The following is a 21,507-nucleotide window of genomic DNA, read 5'->3' on the forward strand; positions in this document are numbered from 1 at the left end:
AACACCGATTTTTGGGGGTATTTATAGTGTCCTCCTACTTAAGTTGTAAAAAGGGGAATTAAGACAAAACACGGGTAGCAGCGACCGCCAGCCGGTCGACCGGCGGCCGGCTACCCATCCGGCGCCGAGGAATCTCTATTTTTGAAGCTTGAAAATGCCATTGTGACGTCCCCCGCCGGTTGGCGGCGGTCGGCTACCGGCTCAGGGTCATCCTCCGTCTTTCCCTCCTCTTTCTTCTTTGCTATCTTCCTCTTGTGCCTTGTTTCTTCCCAAATTTCCTCTAGCTAGCTCAATTACCTATAATAGAGCACCGGAATCGATAGTAGCGGGAATATGGAGCAAAAAGCAAGAAAAAGGCCTAAGATCGTGCCTAAGTAGTCCAAAAGATTAGCAAAAGAAAGGGTAAAAAGGGGCCGAATGTTCATTCATCAAATCTCCCCACACTTAGTCCTTACTCGTCCCCGAGTAAGTCCTCAACCGACGTACAAGGCACTACTAAGATAAATACGGTGAGTGGGTGCACAATATAAGCATCACTCAACTAAGCTACTAACTAAGCCGATCGAGTATTAGCGCACTCAACGCCCCTTCAACTCACAATTTGACACTCATGAGGGAAGAGTGCCCTATTGCAAGGCAAGTTGGGTCTTGCTACAAAATGGCGATGCATCTATCATGAAAGCACGTGATCAAGCAATAGAATACATCTCAAAAATGGTCCACTTTCCTCATCTAAGTGGCCGGATTTTTCAAGCAATGAAACACGGTTTTGGTCGGGAGTACCGTCTCAGAAGTGCCAATTGAGGTGCAAACCCCCTAAGCATGACTCAAGCTACCCTAATGTGACCAATGCCCAAGAAACGAATTCAAGAGCGGGGTGAGGGGAAGAGGGCAAGTCCGCCGAGATTTACTAGACCGACACGAGATTCAACCCAAAGACCCATGACTAAGGGGACCTAGGCAACGACATCCTTACGGTTTTCGCTCGTCGCTCATTGAAAGAACAAGGTGATTTATGTGACGAAAAGTAACCGAAATCACTCTCCTAACTCGACTAGCGAAAACGTGCCCGCAATCTAATGTGTAAGACCGTCCTATGTCAAATGAAATGCAAACAAAGATAAAAATGCAAACAATATGAAGCAAAGGGTTGTAACGGGGCTAAGGAGAAGGTCGAAACGGGATTGGTGCAAGCACCGTTTGGATATATGGAGCTCAAATCAAGAATCATCGACTCAACACATCCCATTTCTTATTGCAACACATGAGACACGTCTATGCCCTAACATAGCATTGATGACCAAGACTATGCAAAAATTGCATAAACCCAACTCAAATTGGAAAAAAATTGAAAATACTCCTTTTATTTCAACAAATGGTAACGTCTACACCGTAACAAAAACTAGGTTTCCCAAGTCATGCAAAAATTGTGTAAACCCGACTCATTTTGGAAAAACATCAATTTGCCCTTTTTTATTTAGCAACGGCTTTTTCTACCCCATTTAATGATGAGGAGGGGTGTTGCTTGCCTTTTTCTTTTCTTTCTAACATATATACAACATGACTCACTTATTTTTTTTTTTTTTCATGACATTTTTTTTTATTATTTTGCTTTTCATTACAATTTTACAACCTCTTATTTATACACAAAACCAAATTCACATTGAAATCCGACCCAAGTGGACGTGCAAGCCATTCACCGTCACGACCCAAATCACCTCCTACAACACAACTACAAAAACCGACCAATTCTTGATTAAGGAAGGGTGGTTATGGGAATGTAGCTATTTATGTGGGTTTGCCAAATGAAAAGGTTAAGCTCAAAGGGGGTGAATCAAAAAGGGAAACGATGTAGGGGAGAAAACAAGGCTATTTGGCTATGTGAGGCTCATAAAAACTGATTTTTGCTTCATATCATGTGCACAAAAATGTAATGCAATTTCATAGTCTAAGGACACAATGACACACTTGTGCGTCTAGATGTGACACGCCTTGCGAGGAGGCCTACTCTCAAACCTAAATGAGGGCGGGGTATGAATGTACCCACCCTAGGAGGCTCTACCTTTACCTTTGAGTAGCTAAGTCGAGCCTTAGGTCTAGTCTACGGTCCTAGGTCTCACAAGATCGGTCTAAACTCATTGGTCAAGCCCGCTTCCCAAGGCTAACTAAGAGGTCACGGGTGCGAGTCACGGGAAGGGGAAAGGCACAATTGGGCACAATAGCTCATCATGGGGGCACTTGGTTCCCTTCCTAGACCATGTTTATGCAAAACATTTATTCACAAACGGATGCAAGGTTTCAAATTTGAAAAACATGTATATACACGGACAAATGCATGCGAAATTTAAACAAACATGAACCTAAACGTGCAACAAATTGGCTAATCCTAGCAACATGTCAACACCAACAATCCAAATGGTCTCCCAAGGAGACACCCAAGGCAACAAAATTCCCATTCTCCTTCAAAATATCCAAGATACCAAAAAGAAAGAATAGTAGAAGGGGTAAGAGATAGGAAGGATTATACGAAGCGGTCTTCTAGCTCCTTTTTGCCTCAAGTGGTCAATGCGCCATGCCAAAGGTTAGACAAAACATATATATACAATGCAAATATTTTTGGATTTTTCAGAATTTTTTCAAATTTTTAGGCATTTTATCTAATTTATAAGCATTTACAAATATAAACAAATATTCACAAGAGTGGATATTTCCCTCCCCACACTTGAAATGTACATTGTCCTCAATGGACAAAAGCATAGGGAGTGAAAAAGAAAAAGAAACAAAATATTTTTTTTTTATTTTTGCTTTTTCAAAGGGAAAAGAACATATTTTTGTGATTGTTGATTTTGAAAAATTAAAAAGACATATTTTTGTTGATTTTTGATATAAGAACTCCCTCCCCACACTTAATTATTTACATTACTTCCAAGTGGAAATAAATGTGTGGAGGAAATTAAAATGAAAAGAAATGTTTTTGGTTTTTTTTTAGGCCTTCCCCACACTTATTTATAGACATGGGAGGGCAATTTAGTGAAATAAAATAACATGTTTTTGGTGGTTTTAGTCATTTTTCAAATTTTTAGTTGGATTTTATTTTGATGATGCAATGCATGCAATATTTAAATGACAATGCAAGTTATGCTAAGTGAATGCAATTGCTAAATGTGACAATATATTACAAATTTAAAATCTAATGCAACTCTATATGAATGCAACTAAATGAATTATCAACTAAATGCATGCGAAAAATTAAACGTGAAGGAGAGAATTTGGATAAAAGGGGGAGATCGTACTTGTCATTTTGGATTGAATATGAGGAGCATACCAAAGGCTTTGGATTTTCAAATGGGAGCAAAAGCCTTATGATGGTGCAAGGCTAGGAATCACCGAGAGCCACTCTACTCTACCAACCAACAAGAAATATTACCAATCTTCAAGAAATGGAGAAATGAAATACTAACAAAGGGTCATGGAACGAGATGCATAGGAAGCCACCATTTCCAAGAGATCACATTTGAAAGTACCCTCTCCACTTCACCAACTCAATTCTCAAAATCAATTTCATCATCCAAATTGAAATCATCATTACCCGCGTCACGAATAACATCATCATCGGTACTCAAATTCCATCCTCCTCCGGACCCCGACGCCCCCGCGTCACCATGAAATGTAGGAGCCACTCCACTATACCACGTGCCACTCTCATGATGAACCACGGGAGTAGGAAAGGCCGGGTTACCGAAGTAATCCGATTGCATGTGGAACCCTCCACGAATAGTCGGCGCGGTGTATCCGTGGGTGGGCCATTGGAAGTAATCCGGGTGCGGCCCATCCCTCGTGACAAACCCGCGTCGGGCATAATCATCATAAATGGGGTAGTTCCCTACTCCTTGGTTATAGTAGATATGGTCAAGCCTTTGGTTCACCGCGTCAAACCGAGTATTCATTTCACTCTTCATTTCACCCAACGCCAAGTTTAAGTTGTCAAAGTACCCTACCAAAGTTGGGTCAAGGGGAGGGTGTTGATAGCTCGGTTGTTGAGACGTGGAAGGCATAGAGTGAGTGTCAAATTGTTGCGGCAAAGAGGTAAAAGTGGATGGGTGGGATTCCGAGGTCGGGCCATGGCGTTCTCGCCGAGAAAGTGTTTGGCGGGCACCCCCGGTGTGGTCACGCTCATGTACCGTGAGGAGGTAACTAGTTTGGTCTTGCTTGATAGTTGTTTCCTTAGTGTTTGGAAGGACAATTGAATCCTTGTCATCGATTTGCCAATATTCACGATTATCGGCGGGGTCAACTTTAAACCATTCTAAAGAGTGGGTCAAGTAAAATTTTGATAAGACATTTGGTTCTTGAACCGGGTTGTACAAAGACTCGTCAAACCCACCAATATCCTTGGCCAATTGGGTGATCATCCCGCCCACAAAAATCCCCACACTTTGATCCGGGAAATTAGCCAATTTCCGAAGGTGGAGCACAAAGTGGTGAGCAATGTTAATTTGAAACGGCTTGGGCTTTTGGAAAAGGTAAGAGCCAAGGATATTTAGTTCATCGGTCCTTATGGACCACGGTTCACTCCTAGCAAAGATAGTCCACCCCATAAATCGAAGCCAAACCCTTATAGCCGGAAAATGAATAGAGTTGGCACTCCTTTTTCCTACCGTGGGATCGGGCTTACCCGAAATAGCCTCCCAAACCCTAGAGTGATGAAAGTCGGCGGGTTCTCTATAAGAGTCCATGAAATTCAAACCAAAAGCTTTCCCAAACCTCTTCAAGGTCATAGTGTGGTTGCGGTTCATAAGACGGAACCTAATTTCAACAATTTCCCCGGTGCTTCTCCTTTTATCCACTTGAAGCGAGCTCAAAAATTCTCAAGTAAGGCAAGGGTAAGTCAATCGTTTAAGGGTGTACAAGAACCCCATTCCAACCCCCCTAAATAATTTCTTGGCATCGGTATCTATCCCTAAATCCTTCATAGTTTGGCTACAAATGAATTTAGTAGCATGAATGGGACGATTTTTGAATAAGAGGAACTTACATTTTTGAGCCCCGGATGCGAAGACAAGATTAGGGAAGTCGGGATCCGGCGAGGTATCCGACACTTGCGCCACCCCGAATTGAGCCGACTCCTCAATGGCCCTAGTCGTGTCCGCCCTTGTCCTTTTGGATTCCATCTTCAAGTAAGTGGGAAAGGTGGAGTGATGGTGTTTGGGTAGTTTAGGGAATTAGAGAGGATTTTATGTTGAGGGAATGTAGAGAGAGAGAGAGTGAATTTTAGAGAATGGAGGGAAAAAGGGTGGGTGAATGAATATAAAGGAGGCGGAAAAGAGGCTGCGAGCCGGCAGGGTACCGGTTGCCCGGCTCTCGGTCATGCAGGGTATTTTTCAAAAATCAATTTTTAACTGACAAAATTGATATGTCTCGGCGCCGGTAAGCCGACCGGCCGCCGGTCAGCCGGCCCAGGGTCATTCTTGCTTCATTTTTGCATTTTTCGACTCCCAAAATTCGAAACGCCTCGGCGCCGGTCGGCCGACTGGCCGCCGGCCCTCCTTCCCATTGTCAGGCCTTCCAAAATGGATCAAACGACGACTAACTACCAAAAATGCAAGCTATATACAGATTCCATGTGTTGCCTCCCATGTAGCGCCCTTGTTTTACGTCGTAGGCTCGACCAAGTAAACAAGCCAACAAATTTCATGTTAAGGACGAAAAAGTCTTAATTCACTAGAAAGGTTTCAAGTATCTTCATTTCCTTTTGGACGGGATTGCCAACGTGATAATGCTTTAATCTTTGACCGTTTACTTTAAAAGTTCGGTCTCCTTGGCTTATTTCAACCGCTCCATGAGGAAAAGATCGGACAACGGTGAAGGGTCCGGTCCACTTCGACCTCAATTTTCCGGAAAAGAACTTCAAACGGGTATCATATAGAAGAACCAACTCACCCTCCTTGAACTCTCTTCTAATTATACACTTGTCATGAAATCTCTTCGTCCTTTCTTTGTACAACTTAGCATTCTCATAGGCTTCTAGCCTAAATTCTTCCAATTCATTCAAGTCAAGAAGTCTCTTCTCACCGGCCGTTTTCAAGTCATAGTTGAGATGCTTGATGGCCCAATATGCCTTGTGTTCAAGTTCAACCGGCAAATGACAAGCCTTGCCATACACCAATCGGAATGGTGAGGTACCGATCGGTGTTTTGAAGGCCGTCCGGTAAGCCCACAAAGCATCATCAATTCTCAAGGACCAATCCTTTCTTGACTTGTTCACGGTTCTCTCAAGTATAGTCTTCAACTCTCGGTTGGAAATCTCGGCTTGCCCATTAGCTTGAGGATGGTAGGCAAGACTTTTCCTTTGTTGCACTCCATACTTTTTCAACAAAGCTTCTAATGCTCTCTCTCAGAAATGAGTACCACGATCGCTAATGAGGACTCTCGGGACCCCAAACCTTGGAAAAATGATCTTTTGAAGTAGCTTGATCACTTCCTTAGCATCACAAGTCTTGGTCGGGATCGCCTCAACCCATTTGCTTACATAGTCGACCGCCACAAGTATGTACTCATTTCCGAACGAAGATGGGAAGGGACCTTGATAATCTATCCCCCACACTTCAAAAAGCTCAACCTCAAGCATGAAATTCATTGGCATTTCATGTTTCCTTGTGATATTTCCACTCCTTTGACATTTATCACATCCTTTAACATAAAAGGCAACGTCACGGAATAGAGATGGCCAAAAGAAACCGCATTGAAGGACTTTAGCGGCCGTTTTCTTGGAACTTGCATGGCCACCACAAGGTAAGTCATGGCAATGGCTCATTATGGAGGTAGCTTCCTCTCTTGGAACACACCTTCTTATCATTCCATCGGCACAAGACTTGTACAAACATGGGTCATCCCAATAATAATGTTTCACATCATGAAAGAACTTCTTTTTCTTGTGGTAGTCATAATCATGAGGAATTATCCCGGAGACCAAATAATTGACAATGTCCGCATACCACGGTGCTTCTCCCAAGCTTAGGGACAACAAGTGGTCATCGGGCAAATAATCATTGATAGGAAGCCCATTGTCAACATTGAGGTTGATTAGCCGGGATAGATGATCGGCCACCACATTTTCAACTCCTTTCTTGTCTCTAATCTCCATGTCAAACTCTTGGAGAAGTAGTATCCATCTAATCAATCGAGGCTTGGACTCCTTCTTGATGAGCAAATGTCTCAAGGCAACATGATCGGTGAACACTATAACCTTAGCTCCCACCAAGTAGGTTCGGAACTTCTCCATAGCAAATACCACGGCCAAGAGCTCCTTCTCCGTTGTTGAGTAATTTGTTTGAGCATCATATAGAGTTTTGCTTGCATAATGAATTGCATGCACCTTTCCATCCTTCCTTTGGCCTAAAACCGCGCCCAAGGCATGATCGCTCGCATCACACATTAACTCAAACGGCAAGCTCCAATCCGGAGGTTTTATAATAGGAGCACTTGTCAAAGCTTCCTTCAACCTATTAAAAGCATCAAGACATCGGTTAGAGAACACGAAAGGAGTATCTTTGGCTAACAACTCGGTCAAAGGTCTCGCAATCTTAGAGAAGTCCTTGATGAAGCGGCGGTAAAAGCCCGCATGTCCAAGGAAACTTCTCACCCCCTTAACATTGGTGGGAGGCGGGAGGCTAGCAATGACTTCGATCTTAGCCTTATCAACTTTTATCCCACGGTTGGACACTATGTGTCCCAACACAACACCTTCTTGTACCATGAAATGGCACTTCTCCCAATTAAGCACAAGGTTAGACTCTTGACACTTGCTCAAAACTTTCTCCAAATTCATCAAACAATTTTCAAAACTTTTCCCAACAACCGAGAAATCATCCATGAAAACTTCCATTTCTTGTTCAATGAAATCGGAGAAAATTGACATCATAGCTCTTTGAAAGGTAGAGGGAGCATTACATAGCCCAAACGGCATCCTCCTATATGCATAGGTGCCGAATGGGCAAGTAAAGGTGGTCTTCTCTTGGTCACTTGGATGGATAGGGATTTGGAAAAATCCCGAATAGCCATCCAAGAAGCAAAAATAGTTGTGTTGAGCCAATCTTTCTAGCATTTGATCCATGAACGGTAAGGGAAAGTGATCCTTCCGGGTGGATTTGTTCAACTTCCTATAGTCCACACACATTCTCCACCCGGTTACCGTCCTTGTAGGAATCAATTCATTCTTGTCATTTCGCACTACCGTCATGCCTCCTTTTTTGGGAACTACATGAACCGGGCTTACCCACCTACTATCCGAAATAGGATAGATAATGCCGGCGTCAAGTAGCTTAAGGACCTCTTTCCTTACAACCTCTTTCATTATGGGATTAAGCCTTCTTTGTGCCTCTATTGAGGATGCATCCTCATTTTCAAGTAAAATTTTGTGAGTGCACAAAGAGGGACTAATCCCCTTGAGGTCACCAATAGTGTACCCAAGGACACCCTTGAACCTTTTGAGCAAAGAAATTAGTTTTGAGGTTTGGGTGTCATCAAGTGCACTATTGATGATGACGGGAAAAGTGGAATTGTCACCTAGTAATTCATACTTCAAAGAAGAGGGAAGAGGTTTAAGTTCAACCGTAGGAGGAGGCGTGGAACTCTCCTCCTTCTTACCGACTTCTAACACTTCAAACTTGGGAGTAGGTGATGGTCTCAAGTTAAACCTCGCAAGTGCACGATTTTATCGTTGTACACTTAAAAGGGTCGATCCCACAAGGAGTAGGTGGAGTACTAATCGTTCTAATTCACCGGTTTAGCTAAGTCGAAAAATAACAAAGAGGGTGGTAACAAACTAGCACTAGAACTAACCAATTTAAAGACTGTAAACTAGACTAGATAAGAACAAGCTAAAAGGTAAAGGATAGATCAAATAAAGAGAAGGACTAGAACTCGGTTCTCCCACAAATATAGGTAATTCCACATACTAATCGTCTCGGCTAATCAAAAGGGGTAGAAAGGTAAGGGGGAGATGGCTCTAATTCGCCTAGAACCTCCCTTCCGGTCTCGCAATAGGACACTAGCTACTCCGACTAACCCCCCTCCCGGGTTCGAAAGCCGGTCTCCCTAACTCAAAACCCGGCAACCCCAAGAACATGCATTTTCCCTAGGAGGTCAAGTAATGGTCAAGGTCATTAAGTACTCATCGTATTCCGGGTCATCCCACTCCCCCTTCCGGAGGTCGATTTCAAACACTAGCCTAGAGGCACCCTCCCTCGGTTCTCCCTTCCGGTCTCAACCTTAGTTGGTGACAAGGTCAAATTTCGAGTATCCAACTAACAACCTAACCAACTTCCGTTGGTGGACAAGGGTCACAAGTTGACACTACCCAAAACCCAAACCTTAAGCATGAAAATTCCTCTAAACTACCCTCACCAATATCCCCCACAAATTAGCCTTAATGATAATTAGTTAGTGAAATTACCCATATCGGGTCAAACCGAGTCCTAGAAGGAGACTACTCACTAATCATGTTTTTAGAGGCAAAGAAAACAACAAAGATAGAGTCTTTAAGCATAAACATGGTGATAGGATGAATTTTACTTATAAACATGCAACAACACAACAATAATTATGAACAAAGATGATTTTAATCTAATAGCAAGGATGAACAAACTAAAAGACACAATCTTTAACAAAATCAACTCAAAGATTAAGTCTTTGAGGACAACTAGCCCAAGATGAACAAAGGAGAGAGAAATAATGAAAAGATGAACAAAGAAAAGATAAACAATGGTGAAACAACAACAATCAAACAACAAGGATGCAATTTTACCAACAACAATCAAACAAACTAGAAGGAAAAACAAATGTAAACAAATGAAAATAGGGAGAGAAATAATACCAATCAAGTAGTAAGAAAGGAATTAGGATAGAAAATTAAAGAAGGAGGAACCTTCAATTCTTCTTACAACCCAACTCCAATTACTAATTAATTGAAGAACTAGTCTAATTAAGGAATGATTAGCAAAATGATTAACAAAGTTTGAAACTTGGAAGAGGAAATAATTCAGATCTAGGGTTGTGTGTCAAAACACCGATTTTTGGGGGTATTTATAGTGTCCTCCTACTTAAGTTGTAAAAAGGGGAATTAAGACAAAACACGGGTAGCGACCGCCAAATGGTCGATCCGGTGGCCATTTTGCCCATCCGCGCCGAGGAATCTCTATTTTTGAAGCTTGAAAATGCCATTGTGACGTCCGTAGGTTGGCGGCGGCTACGGCCTCCGCTCAGGGTCATCCTCCGTCTTTCCCTCCTCTTTCTTCTTTGCTATCTTCCTCTTGTGCCTTGTTTCTTCCCAAATTTCCTCTAGCTAGCTCAATTACCTACAATAGAGCACCGGAATCGATAGTAGCGGGAATATGGAGCAAAAAGCAAGAAAAAGGCCTAAGATCGTGCCTAAGTAGTCCAAAAGATTAGCAAAAGAAAGGGTAAAAAGGGGCCGAATGTTCATTCATCATTAGGGCACGTGTCTGACGCGTACGTATCCATTGTATTTGGACATCATTTGAGGTGACTGATGTTCTTTAGACGAAAAATGGGTATGGATGGAAAATGAAAATGAGCTATAGTCAATGCCAAGTTTTACCTTTACTTGTTTAAAATTTAATATCAAATACTTTTACCAAATGAAAATCGAACGTTTATTACTATAAAATAAATATTTAAATTTAAATAGCGTGTCCCGTATTCTAAATTTCATGGAATGTCGTGTCACGTGTCGATGTCGTGTCTGTGTCTGTGTTCAGCAGCGGATTTACAGGGGTGATGGGGTGAACCCTCACCCCCATTAATCTTAAGAAAAAAAGGATATATTTATTCGTGTCATTATATGTCATAAAACTTTAGTGGTTTTAGGTCGATTTCGGTAAAGATTTGTAAAGCTATTGTTCTGTTTTGGGTCGATTTTGGTAAAGATTTGTAAAGCTATTGTGCATTCGTTTTAGCTTTCTTTGGTCTGGAACTTTTGGGACATAGTAGTATAATACTATATAAAGGAACACTTATTTTAATTTCTAGAATTGTCAAGTTTTGTAGTCGGTTTTACAGCCATGTTTTTGAGTCTTTTTGAGGACGTTTTGGGTCATTAGGAAGTCCAGCTCTGTGTGCGACGTTGTTGGCTGCTAGTGCGTGGATGGGAGTGCATTTGAGTCTGTTTTCATAGTGTAGTAGCGTTGGATTAGGGGCTAGTTATAGGGCAGTAACGATGCTATGTTTTCAGACCGTCTCGGAAATTATGTTTATTTTATCATTGTGCATTCATTGCTGTGAGTAGTTTGTGTTGGTCGAGTATATGGGGAGTGTGATTCGAGTAATTTATTGTTAAAAGGACCTATCTTTCAACAGCGAGGATCATCTGTCCCACTTTTGTGTTCCATCCCGTGTCCCACTTCATACATATTTTGACACATCAACATATTACCACATTTATTGTGTATTTTTTATTTACAACCAGTGATGTGTCAAGATGTGTATGGAGTAAGACACGGAATGAGACACAAAAGTGGGACAGATGATCCTCACTGATCTTTCAAATATCACACAAGACCCCCGAAATGTTTAGAACGGCCCTGATTTGAGTAATTATATTTTGGCTTTTTTTTATGCTATAAATTTTATATTACACCGCCATTCTCTTAATCCTAGATTCGTCCGTGTCCGTGTTTATGTGTGTTTTGGTGCTACCTTATTCCTTGCCATATTTGATTATTTGTTTAATAACTCCCCATAATTTGAAATCGTACGTGTCATCTTTGTTGTGTTAAAAACTCAAATGAGTCAAATGGTGACAACTGACACGGGCAGTAATTAAGGGGATTCATTCTATTTTCGATACCTTCCTCTTAACTATTTGATTAAGACCTTCTTTGGTAGAACATATGCATCATGCTTGTCATGTAATCATGTTGGCAATATATGATTTGCACCAATTTTCTTTATGATGCAGGACTTTGTAGAAAAAATGGGACTGTACATTGTGACAATTGATAGACCCGGATATGGAGAAAGCGAACCGAACCCAAAACGGACCATAAAAAGCGACACATTTGATGTGCAAGAGCTTGCTGACCACTTGAATCTTGGATCAAAGTTTTATGTCGTCGGTCTTTCTCTTGGGAATTACATTACGTGGGGTTTTATCAACTACTTACCTCGTAAGTAAGTACATTATTATTCTGAATGGCAGGCTACATTTTCGAGTGTCATTATTACCATCGTCCAGAAACCGATGATGTTATATATATATACATATTTTATAATCTAATGTTTTAACACAAAATCTCATTATAGACGGCACATATCCGTCTATAGCTAAAGACGGGTCAAATACAATACCACATTCCTAATAAGACAAGCAACAAGTGGGATGGTGGGTGCCAAAAATATCACCACTTTCAAGTTATTTGAGCCGCCTTTAACTATAGACGGATATATCCGTCTATAATAAGACTAGCTGATGATTTAATTATATGATTGTGATTTTGTGAATTATGTATGTGCAAGCATAGGTTAGCAGGTGCAGCATTGGTAGTACCAGTAGTTAACTTTTGGTGGCCGTCATTTCCATCAAAAATGTCAAAAGAGGCTTATAATATGCTTCTTGTAAGAGAGCGAATAAAACTTTGGATTGTTCATAATGCTCCTGGACTTTTACATTGGTGGATGACTCAATCATTGTTCCCTTCTTCATCAATCTTGGATAGACACCCAATAATCTTCAATGCTAAAGATGTTGAAACAATCCATAAAATGTCTCTAGTACCCAACCCTAATGAGGTAACACTTCATTTTCGCGAATTCTATCTAATTTCGAGTTGGATTTAAAATTGCCTAATTCATTAGCAATGGCCGAGAAACTAGAAAAATAATCAATTTTCTTATTGTTCAGCGGGTTATTATTTTTTTCTCTTTGATGTCAAATGAGCCGCAAGAGCAGTACGATATTGGGATGGGGGATTTGAACCTGAAACCTGTTGTCTATTATACCTTTATCTTAATTATTATGTTAAAACTTTTTGGTGATTACTCCGTATTATAATACTATACCATATATTTTGTTGGAGGACTCTTATTTAACAATTGGGTTGATTAATGTATGTTAATTGCAGTACAAAATAAGGCAACAAGGAGGAGAAGGGTCACTTTATAGAGACTTGAAGGTTGGATTTGGGAAATGGGAATTTGACCCAATGGAATTAAAAAGTTCATTTTTTTTTTTTTTTTTTTTTTTTGATTAGGTAAGAAAACTAGGTTGATCCTCTAGGGTAGGACCAACCTATCTCATCCTTTCGAATGAGGGAGGTAAGTTGAAGTCACCGGCTATCAAACCACCTCGAAAGAGTTGGACATGTATGTCCAACTGAAGCCATGAAAAAAAAAAAGTTCATTTGAAGGAAAAATGGGTAGTGTTCATTTGTGGCAAGGTTATGAAGATAGGCTTGTTCCCTACCAACTTCAAAGATTTCTTGCTAAGAAATTGCCTTGGATTAAATATCATGAGGTTCTTAATGGAGGTCATTTGATTATCCATGATGATGTTTTGTGTGAGCAAATTTTTAGATCTCTCATACATGAATAAAGACTTATGAAATTTCGAAAATAGCCTATTTGTATAGTTAACACAAGACCTATAAGGTTTTAACGTATTGTCAGTTACGTGCAAAAGCGAGGATTGACATGAAGATAATGTAAATTTTCGATGAATGGGAATTTAAAGTTGATTGAATTGAGAAAAATATTTTATCATTTAGTTAGTCAATAGTTCCATCAAAAGTATATTAATAAAATTGTTTAATAGTTGTCCGGTAAAGACCAAATCAAAATACAAGCCAAGATTGACAATCCGAATTGGCGTATGACATGAACACGTAAAGAATATTCGTCACTTTCTAGTATAAACCAAAACCAATTGTGTCACATAACTCATGCCTTGCACAACTTAAATTTATTGTAATCATTTACTCATTTTATTTTCAAAAATTTGAACAACATAAGACAATCATTATTCACTTGGAAATATAAAAGTTTTGACATCACAATAGTAGGACTTTTAGATGCAAATCTTATTTGGATGGTTCATAATATTTTTAAAGGTGACGAAATTAGGTTGAACCATTAAAAATTTAAATTAGGATGAATTAATCCCGTTTTGCTCGGGAGAGGGAGGGAAGTCATAGAGCGGTGACACTACTACAAATTTAGGCAACTACAACGCCCCTTTAACAACGATTATTCACGAAAATCACAATAGACGTTGTAGAATGTATGGCGCGAATTTTACTAAAATCAATTACAACGGGTATGGTTATAAAAACCGTTGTTATTATTTTTAACAACGGGTCACACATGCACAACCGTTGTTAATAATTTGGCGCAAAATTGGCGCAAAGTTAGTGAAAAGTAATCACAACGGTTATTTTTGAAACCCGTTGTTAAAACTTATTTAACAACGGGTGTTTTTTACAACCGTTGTTAAAACATATTTCACAACGGTTGTTGTTTAATAACCGTTGTCAATACCTTCCATACTATAAACCACACAAAAAGTCTTTCAGCCGCAGCCACAAAACACAACCCTTAATACACAAACACAAACACAAAAACAGCAGACAAACAAACACAAAACACATACACACTCTCTTTCTCTATTTCTCTCTTTCTCATCGTCGCTTTATCTTCTCGCCGTCACTGTGATTTCATCGTCTATTACGTTCGGTATTTATCAGGTAAATCTCGCCGCAAATCACCGTTAGTTTCATCGTCATTATTTTCTTTTTCTATTTATTTCTTTTGCATGTATGTGTTTTTATCGACCATTATGTTATTTGTTTAAGTATTGTTCGCATAATTAGTTACTAAAACAATGAAGAAGCAAGATGAAGAAGTAAGATAAACATAATTAATATATATATATATATTTATAAATACATAAATTAAAAAAAAAAATTACATATGTAAAAATGCAATTCTTATATTTTCATGGAGGATCTTATTGTGCTCTATCGTATCCGTCCTCTCCTCCTTGGCTATTTGGAGGTTCCGTTCGCAGATTGCTATATCGTCATATAGCCGCAATCTCGCCGCTCCGTCAAGCCATTTTCTTTGGCGTGCTTGATGCGGATCGAGCTTCCGCAAGGTAGCTCTGAAACTTTCCTCAATATGGAGGAACCAGGCGGATGAAGTTGTTGTTGTTCTCGATCATGGTAAGAGTCTTTAGGATGAAATCATTCATTTTGTTAGAGTTTTTTGAGTTTGATTTGAAAGATTAAGTAGAGTTTGTTTTTAACGAGTTAGAGTTTGGAGATGAATATATGAGATAATGGAAATGTTAGTTGAGATATGCAATGTATTTATACTAAGCAATGTGTGGGTTGAGTTAATTGCTTTTTAATTAATAAATATGTTAGGAAGTTGTGCCATAATCATCATCATATCTCTCAATAATGCTGCTTCAAATCCTATTACTAACCCTTCTCATTCCATATTATCCGTTCATATGTACAGTGATGTCGGTAATAATGCATGCATCGAATTCTAACAGCCGTAATTATGCATGCATCTAGTAATATTTAATTTAATTTTTTTTTATTTTTTAAGAACAAACAACAACGGTTATTTTATAACAACCCGTTGTCTTTAGTTATAACAACGGTTTTGTATATTAAAACCCGTTGTTATAACTTTCCCCCCAAAATTGTGTCACACTTTCCACAACGGGTTTTAATACATAAAACCGTGGTTAATAGTTTTAACAACGGTTTCCTTAAGTAAGCCAACCGTTGTTAAAACCTTCTACAACGGACGCTTTAACAACGTCCGCTTTTTTATATAACAACGGTTTTTGACCGTTGTTATAGCCTGTATCTGTAGTAGTGTGAATTTATCAAGTAAAATTAGCAACTTTATTAATTATCAAGTAAAATTATTAACCCACCTCGAAGCAGGACATGGATTTTCTAAATTATCAAGTAAAATTAGCAACTTTATTAATTATTAGTCGACACCCAAAAGGCTAAAAGCAATTAATAGAGCTACGACGACTATTAGGGGGCACTCACTAAGTAGCAGTTATGCATACCATAACAATCTGAATCTAAACTCTGAAATATATAATCTTTTCAATATCAATAAAACCTTCCTCCGACCTTCTACCCTATAGTCCGTAGATGCCTGAACATAGCTAACACACCATTAGTGAACCATATAATCTGTGTGTTGCTTTCTTTACGTTTTCTTTTATCTTTTATTGTTTCTATTATAACACATTTGAAGGAGGAAATCTCTAGTAATTTCAATATCGACAATACCTGGTTAAATTTCCCACAAAATCATCAATTTTTCTAGAAAATGCAGCCGTGTTAAAATTCGCAAGAAAAAATTTTAATACCTAATTATTCTATTCAACTTGAATCCAAACTAAACTGAGAGACCTAACCAAAAAAAAATCTTCAAACTTCCTAATATAATAAATAACACACTCCACACATGATATCACCTCCCATTATGATGTCTAATGATGTCTAATGAGAGCCTATTACACTCCCCCACATGCTATTGGGGTTCATTCGCGGTTCGGTTCACCAAACCTCTAATTTTATTCGCTTTGTATACGGTTCGGTTCGGTAAAACTTCGAACCTAAATCGCATTATTTCTAACGGTTATAAACAATTCGGTTAACCACTTTAAAAAGTTATTAGCGGTTCGGTTACTGGTTAACCGATAATCGTTTTACATATTTTTTTTCAGTTTTCGCTATTTTTTTCTAATAGTTTAATTAAATTTTCATTATATATTATGCCCAACAATAAAGTTAATTAGCTAAACTTTGGCATTAATCAATTTAACAAATTTTAAATTTGGATTCACTAAGAAAATTAAATGAAAGAACAGTTTTTTGTATAGTATTTTTATTTTTTGCTTACTTTTTTGTGAAACGGTTCGGTTTGTTAACAGGTTCTCTAAAATTGCGAACCTTAATCGAACCGTTTCCCTAATAAAGTTAACGGTTCGGTTCAACGAACCGCTTTGTCGAAACGGTTCGGTTAATCGAACCTTTAAAATGCACGTTTTTTCGGTTCGGTTATTATGGTTCGGTTTATTCTGAACACCCCTGCTTGCTATCACCTTTGAAGTTTGTACCAAGGCTCCTTTGGCGGTACATTGCAGGTGCCTTATTTAGTCAAATTAGCTTATTTGACCAAAATTTCAGACAGTTTATAATTTTGCAAGTGTTTGGCAAATAGCTTATTTGCGCAAATAAGCTACCAGAAATGAAATGCTACCTAGAGTAGCATTTAGGATTTTAGGTACCTGATCCTAATTTATATTTCTTTTTTACCCTTTAAATCTATACTATGAGATAATTATCATATCCTTCTATGTCATTTCACCAAAATCAGTTACTTTTTTCAATTAGTTTGCCAAACATTTATTTATAAAATCAATACCTTATTAACTCTTAATTTTTAGCTACCTTTTCAGTTTTTAGGTACATTTTTAGATTTTCGATACTTTAGTTAATTTTACCAAAGAGAGCTCAATCATACTTCTATCAACTTAGAACCATAAAAGAGTTCAACACAATCTTTAAAGGAATATTCTAAATGAGAATGTTGTATAAATTGCCATGGTAGTTGTTGTCTTGTTGAGTCTTTCTTACTAAACTTTTTAAAAATCAAACTAAACCAAATCGACTTTGATGGATCTAACCCGCTAAACCTGTCAAACTAGTCAGCCTAATCAGGTTCAAATACAAGTCATACGAATTGAATCCGAATACAAGTTAAGTCAAATACAAGTCGAGTTATACAAGTTATGGTCTATACTATATACCTTATCGATATAGACACATATCGAGTAATATTTTAATAATTTATCACCGAGTAGCGCAATCTCATTCTTGGATTATGAGACGAAAAGGGCTAATATATTTGCTTACAACCTGCATAAGCAAAAGATCAGCAACCAGCAACAACTGGCAACTGGTAGTCAATAACCAGAAAAACAGCAGCCCTCTCCTTTCCTCTCTGCATTTACCTGAAGATTTAAACTTTGATAATCATTCACCAAAAAGTCTGCAGCTTATCAATTCTTCTTCAAGACTTGCAAAGGTAAAATCTTTATTTCCGTTTCACGCTTACAACCGTCTTAAATAAAAACGCGTATTCCCATTCTGATCATCCATTAAATAAAGCACTCCTATCTTTTTTTATTCTTTTCACATTCTGCTGAGAAAAAGAGACAGTAGAATTTTGATTTTTTTCTCGGTCTCAATCATTTGTTTACTTTTGATTAAAATATCCGTCACAAACGATAAAAACAGGTAAACAAATGACTGGGGCGGAGGGAGTATAAGAGCAATGCTATTGTATGGACAGTCTCTTTTGGGTCTTCTCCGATCTTCTCGTCTCACAAACCAGATAAAATTAATATTAAAGATGCAAACTTTGTGTTGGTAAAATAATTGTTGTAATTGCAGATGGGTAATATATCAGGAGGAGGGCATAGGAGGAGGAGTTCAAAGTCAATTGATGATTCTGAATCTGAGATTTTATCACCAAGAATTAGGTTAAATGATGGTAGATTTTTGGCATATAGAGAAACTGGGGTTTCTAAACAAGATGCAAACTTTAAGATTATTATTGTTCATGGTTTTGGTAGTAATAAAGATATGAGCTTTTTAGCACCTCAGGTATATGATCTCAAAACCCGCCTCGTTTCGGTTGTTTATTTGGGATTTTACAATCGTTGATGATTTGAAGTTTGATTTCATGTTTGTTGAATGGTTGAATTCTTGGCTGAAATTCTGATTGAGTACAAATTCTTATTTTAGTCGGCTGTAAGCGTGAAACGGATCTAAAGCAACCCATGTAGCTGGTTAGTAATGAGCATTGATTAGTGTTATAGATATGTTTTTTTGGATCCGTTTTAACTTAGGACAGTCTTAAGAGAGATTTACTGCTGGTTGAATACAAATTCTTAATTAAGACAGGTGTAAGCGTGAAATGGATCTAAAGCAACCCATGTAGCCGGTTAGTAAATGAGCATTGATTAGTGTTAGAGGTATGTTTTTGGATCCGTTTCAACTTAAAACGGTCTTAAAAGAGATTTACTACTGATTGAATGCTTGAAAATTGGAACTGGGTAAGCTTTGCTGCAATCAGAAGTGAGATTACTTGTGATGATTCCAAGTTCTGTGTATTTTAGGGAAAAAGAAAGAGTGAATTAGAAAAAAGGAATGTGTAGATTCGAAGATCAGATTCGAAGATCCTCTTTTGTTAATGTCGTGATCGAGAAGAATTATTGTTGAAGCAATTGGTCCCCCACCCCAAAGATGTTTGATTTTTGTGTCAAGGTTTGTGTTGTATAGTAGACTAGCAGATGGTAACGTAGTATCATTCTGAACTTCGTTTTTCTATTCGAGTCTTTGCTTGAGATAAAATCAGCTTGATTTACAATGATAAAGTTTCCAGGAAGTAATTGACGGGCTGAAGATTTACATGGTTCTGTATGATAGAGCGGGCTATGGGGAAAGTGATCCAAACCCAAAAAAGTCGCTAAAGAGTGAAGCTTTAGATATCGAGCAACTCGCAGATCAATTAGAATTAGGACCCAAGTTCTATGTGATTGGAGTATCTTTGGGGTCATATCCTACTTGGAGTTGTCTCCAGTATATACCACACAGGTAGTCATTGCTATTAACTTTTTTTTGTTTGAATCGGTCATTTTAGGTCATGTCAATTTGGGTTCAAGTCACGGGTTGATATTTACCATGTCTATATTGTACCGTTGAGCCATTGAGGTTGGTGGTTTAAACTTATGAATAATGTCAGGCAAAAAAATTTGAAACCAAAGAAGTAGTCTTTAATAGCCCCTCGTGATCACAGGAAAAGATCCGCTGGCAAGGTGTCTATGAGTCTCTTCACCCTTGCTATTTGCGGGCTCTTGGTTAAGCTTGCTGTTGTTATCTTGGTAGTTATATGGTTAATGGCTTGATCTCACACGTAAGACTGTCACATACGGACTTTTAAGTTTTTGTGATAGACTAGTGATACATTAATACTGGTGCAGGCTGCACGGTGTGGCTTTAGTGGCATCAGTTGTCAATTATCGTTGGCCTTCTCTCCCGAAAAGCGTTATCAAAGATGACTTCAGGAAGGGTCTTGTTAAACTAGCTCTTTGGGTGGTAACACATGTGCCTGGCTTATTGTACTGGTGGATGACTCAGAAGCTGTTCCCTCCGAGCAACATGATGGAGAAGAATCCGGTATTTTTCGGTGAAAGAGATGTCGAAGTTCTGAAGAGAACCCCGGGTTTTGAGCTTCTTAGCGAGGTAAGCATTTTTTAGAATCATAGACAGCTCTAATTTACTTCGATATAGACCAGCCCAAACTAACCTATGACCTGAATTGACCCGAATGGAATGACATAAATAAGCAGATCAGATAACACTGCACCCCGAATGGTCTGAACCGACAAATGACCTGGCTCAAATAACCCGTTTGCCAAGTTTACTTTGACATGTTAGTTTCTAAACACTTGTGGCGCGATAATTATGCGTCAGACAAGTTTAAATGGTGACAGTCTGTTGTTCTGTTTTCTTCTCCTTAACAGAACAAATTAGAGAAGAGGAGTGTATATGATAATCTTCGACAAGACTTTATGGTGGGATTCAGTAAGTGGGAGTTCGATCCTTTGAAATTAAACAATCCGTTCCTCAAGGACGAGGGATCCGTTCATCTTTTTGTCGGACACGAAGATAAGGTTGTGCCTATTGAACTACAAAGATATGTGATGGGACAGTTGCCTTGGATCAAATCACACGAAATTCCTCATGGCGGCCATTTGATAGTGTACGACAGTGAAGTATGTGAATCCGTCTTAAGGGCTCTTCTTCTCGATGAAGAACCTGCTTATATACCATTACCAGGCACACCAAGATCGCTACTTTCATGATCGTTTTCCCTTCTCTCACCACCATTCAAGTACAATCACTCTTACTATCTCATTTACTAATGCTTTGTAAGTAGAAAAATCGATTACTAGAAAATGTGGCATTGTTTTTAGCTCAAATCGATCTATGTGTAAATGCTTGAACATGATTCTTGTATTCTGATTCTGAATTATGGAATATAGCAAAATATAGAAATTGTCAAATGATTTTGTTGTTCAACAAAAGAATGGCAGATTGTACTCCCTCCGTGTTATTCATTTATTTACCTTTTTTCTGTTCTATGTGCCAGTATTTTCATCAAAGGTACATAAATGATTGAGACGGAGAGTATAATTTATTTATTTTCGTACATTTAATTATTGTGTTAGAACTTAGAGTCATGAACACAATGAACTGTTACACATGCACGCTTGTGGAACAAGGGACCCTCCTCAATTGTAAGGTAATTTGCCATTACAGTTTTGTGGTGTGTGTTCTAGTTGGTAGGACCTTAATAATATTGGCTTTATTGAACGGTTTTGAT

At 38.6% G+C, this 21,507-nt stretch overlaps 1 protein-coding gene across 1 annotated transcript; it reads left to right on the plus strand.

Moving 5' to 3' along the window:
- Positions 1–17,677: 17,677 nt before the first annotated feature.
- LOC141614403 (uncharacterized) lies at positions 17,678–21,187 on the plus strand. The gene is made up of 5 exons (XM_074433151.1): positions 17,678–18,141; positions 18,510–18,722; positions 19,504–19,715; positions 20,102–20,363; positions 20,645–21,187. The coding sequence occupies exons 1-5, from the start codon at positions 17,938–17,940 to the stop codon at positions 20,984–20,986; spliced, it is 1,233 nt and encodes a 410-aa protein (XP_074289252.1). The 5' UTR covers positions 17,678–17,937; the 3' UTR covers positions 20,987–21,187.
- The last annotated feature ends 320 nt before the right edge of the window (positions 21,188–21,507 follow it).

This window comes from Silene latifolia, chromosome 1, assembly GCF_048544455.1.
Source record: "Silene latifolia isolate original U9 population chromosome 1, ASM4854445v1, whole genome shotgun sequence".
NCBI classification, from domain to species: Eukaryota; Viridiplantae; Streptophyta; class Magnoliopsida; order Caryophyllales; family Caryophyllaceae; genus Silene; species Silene latifolia.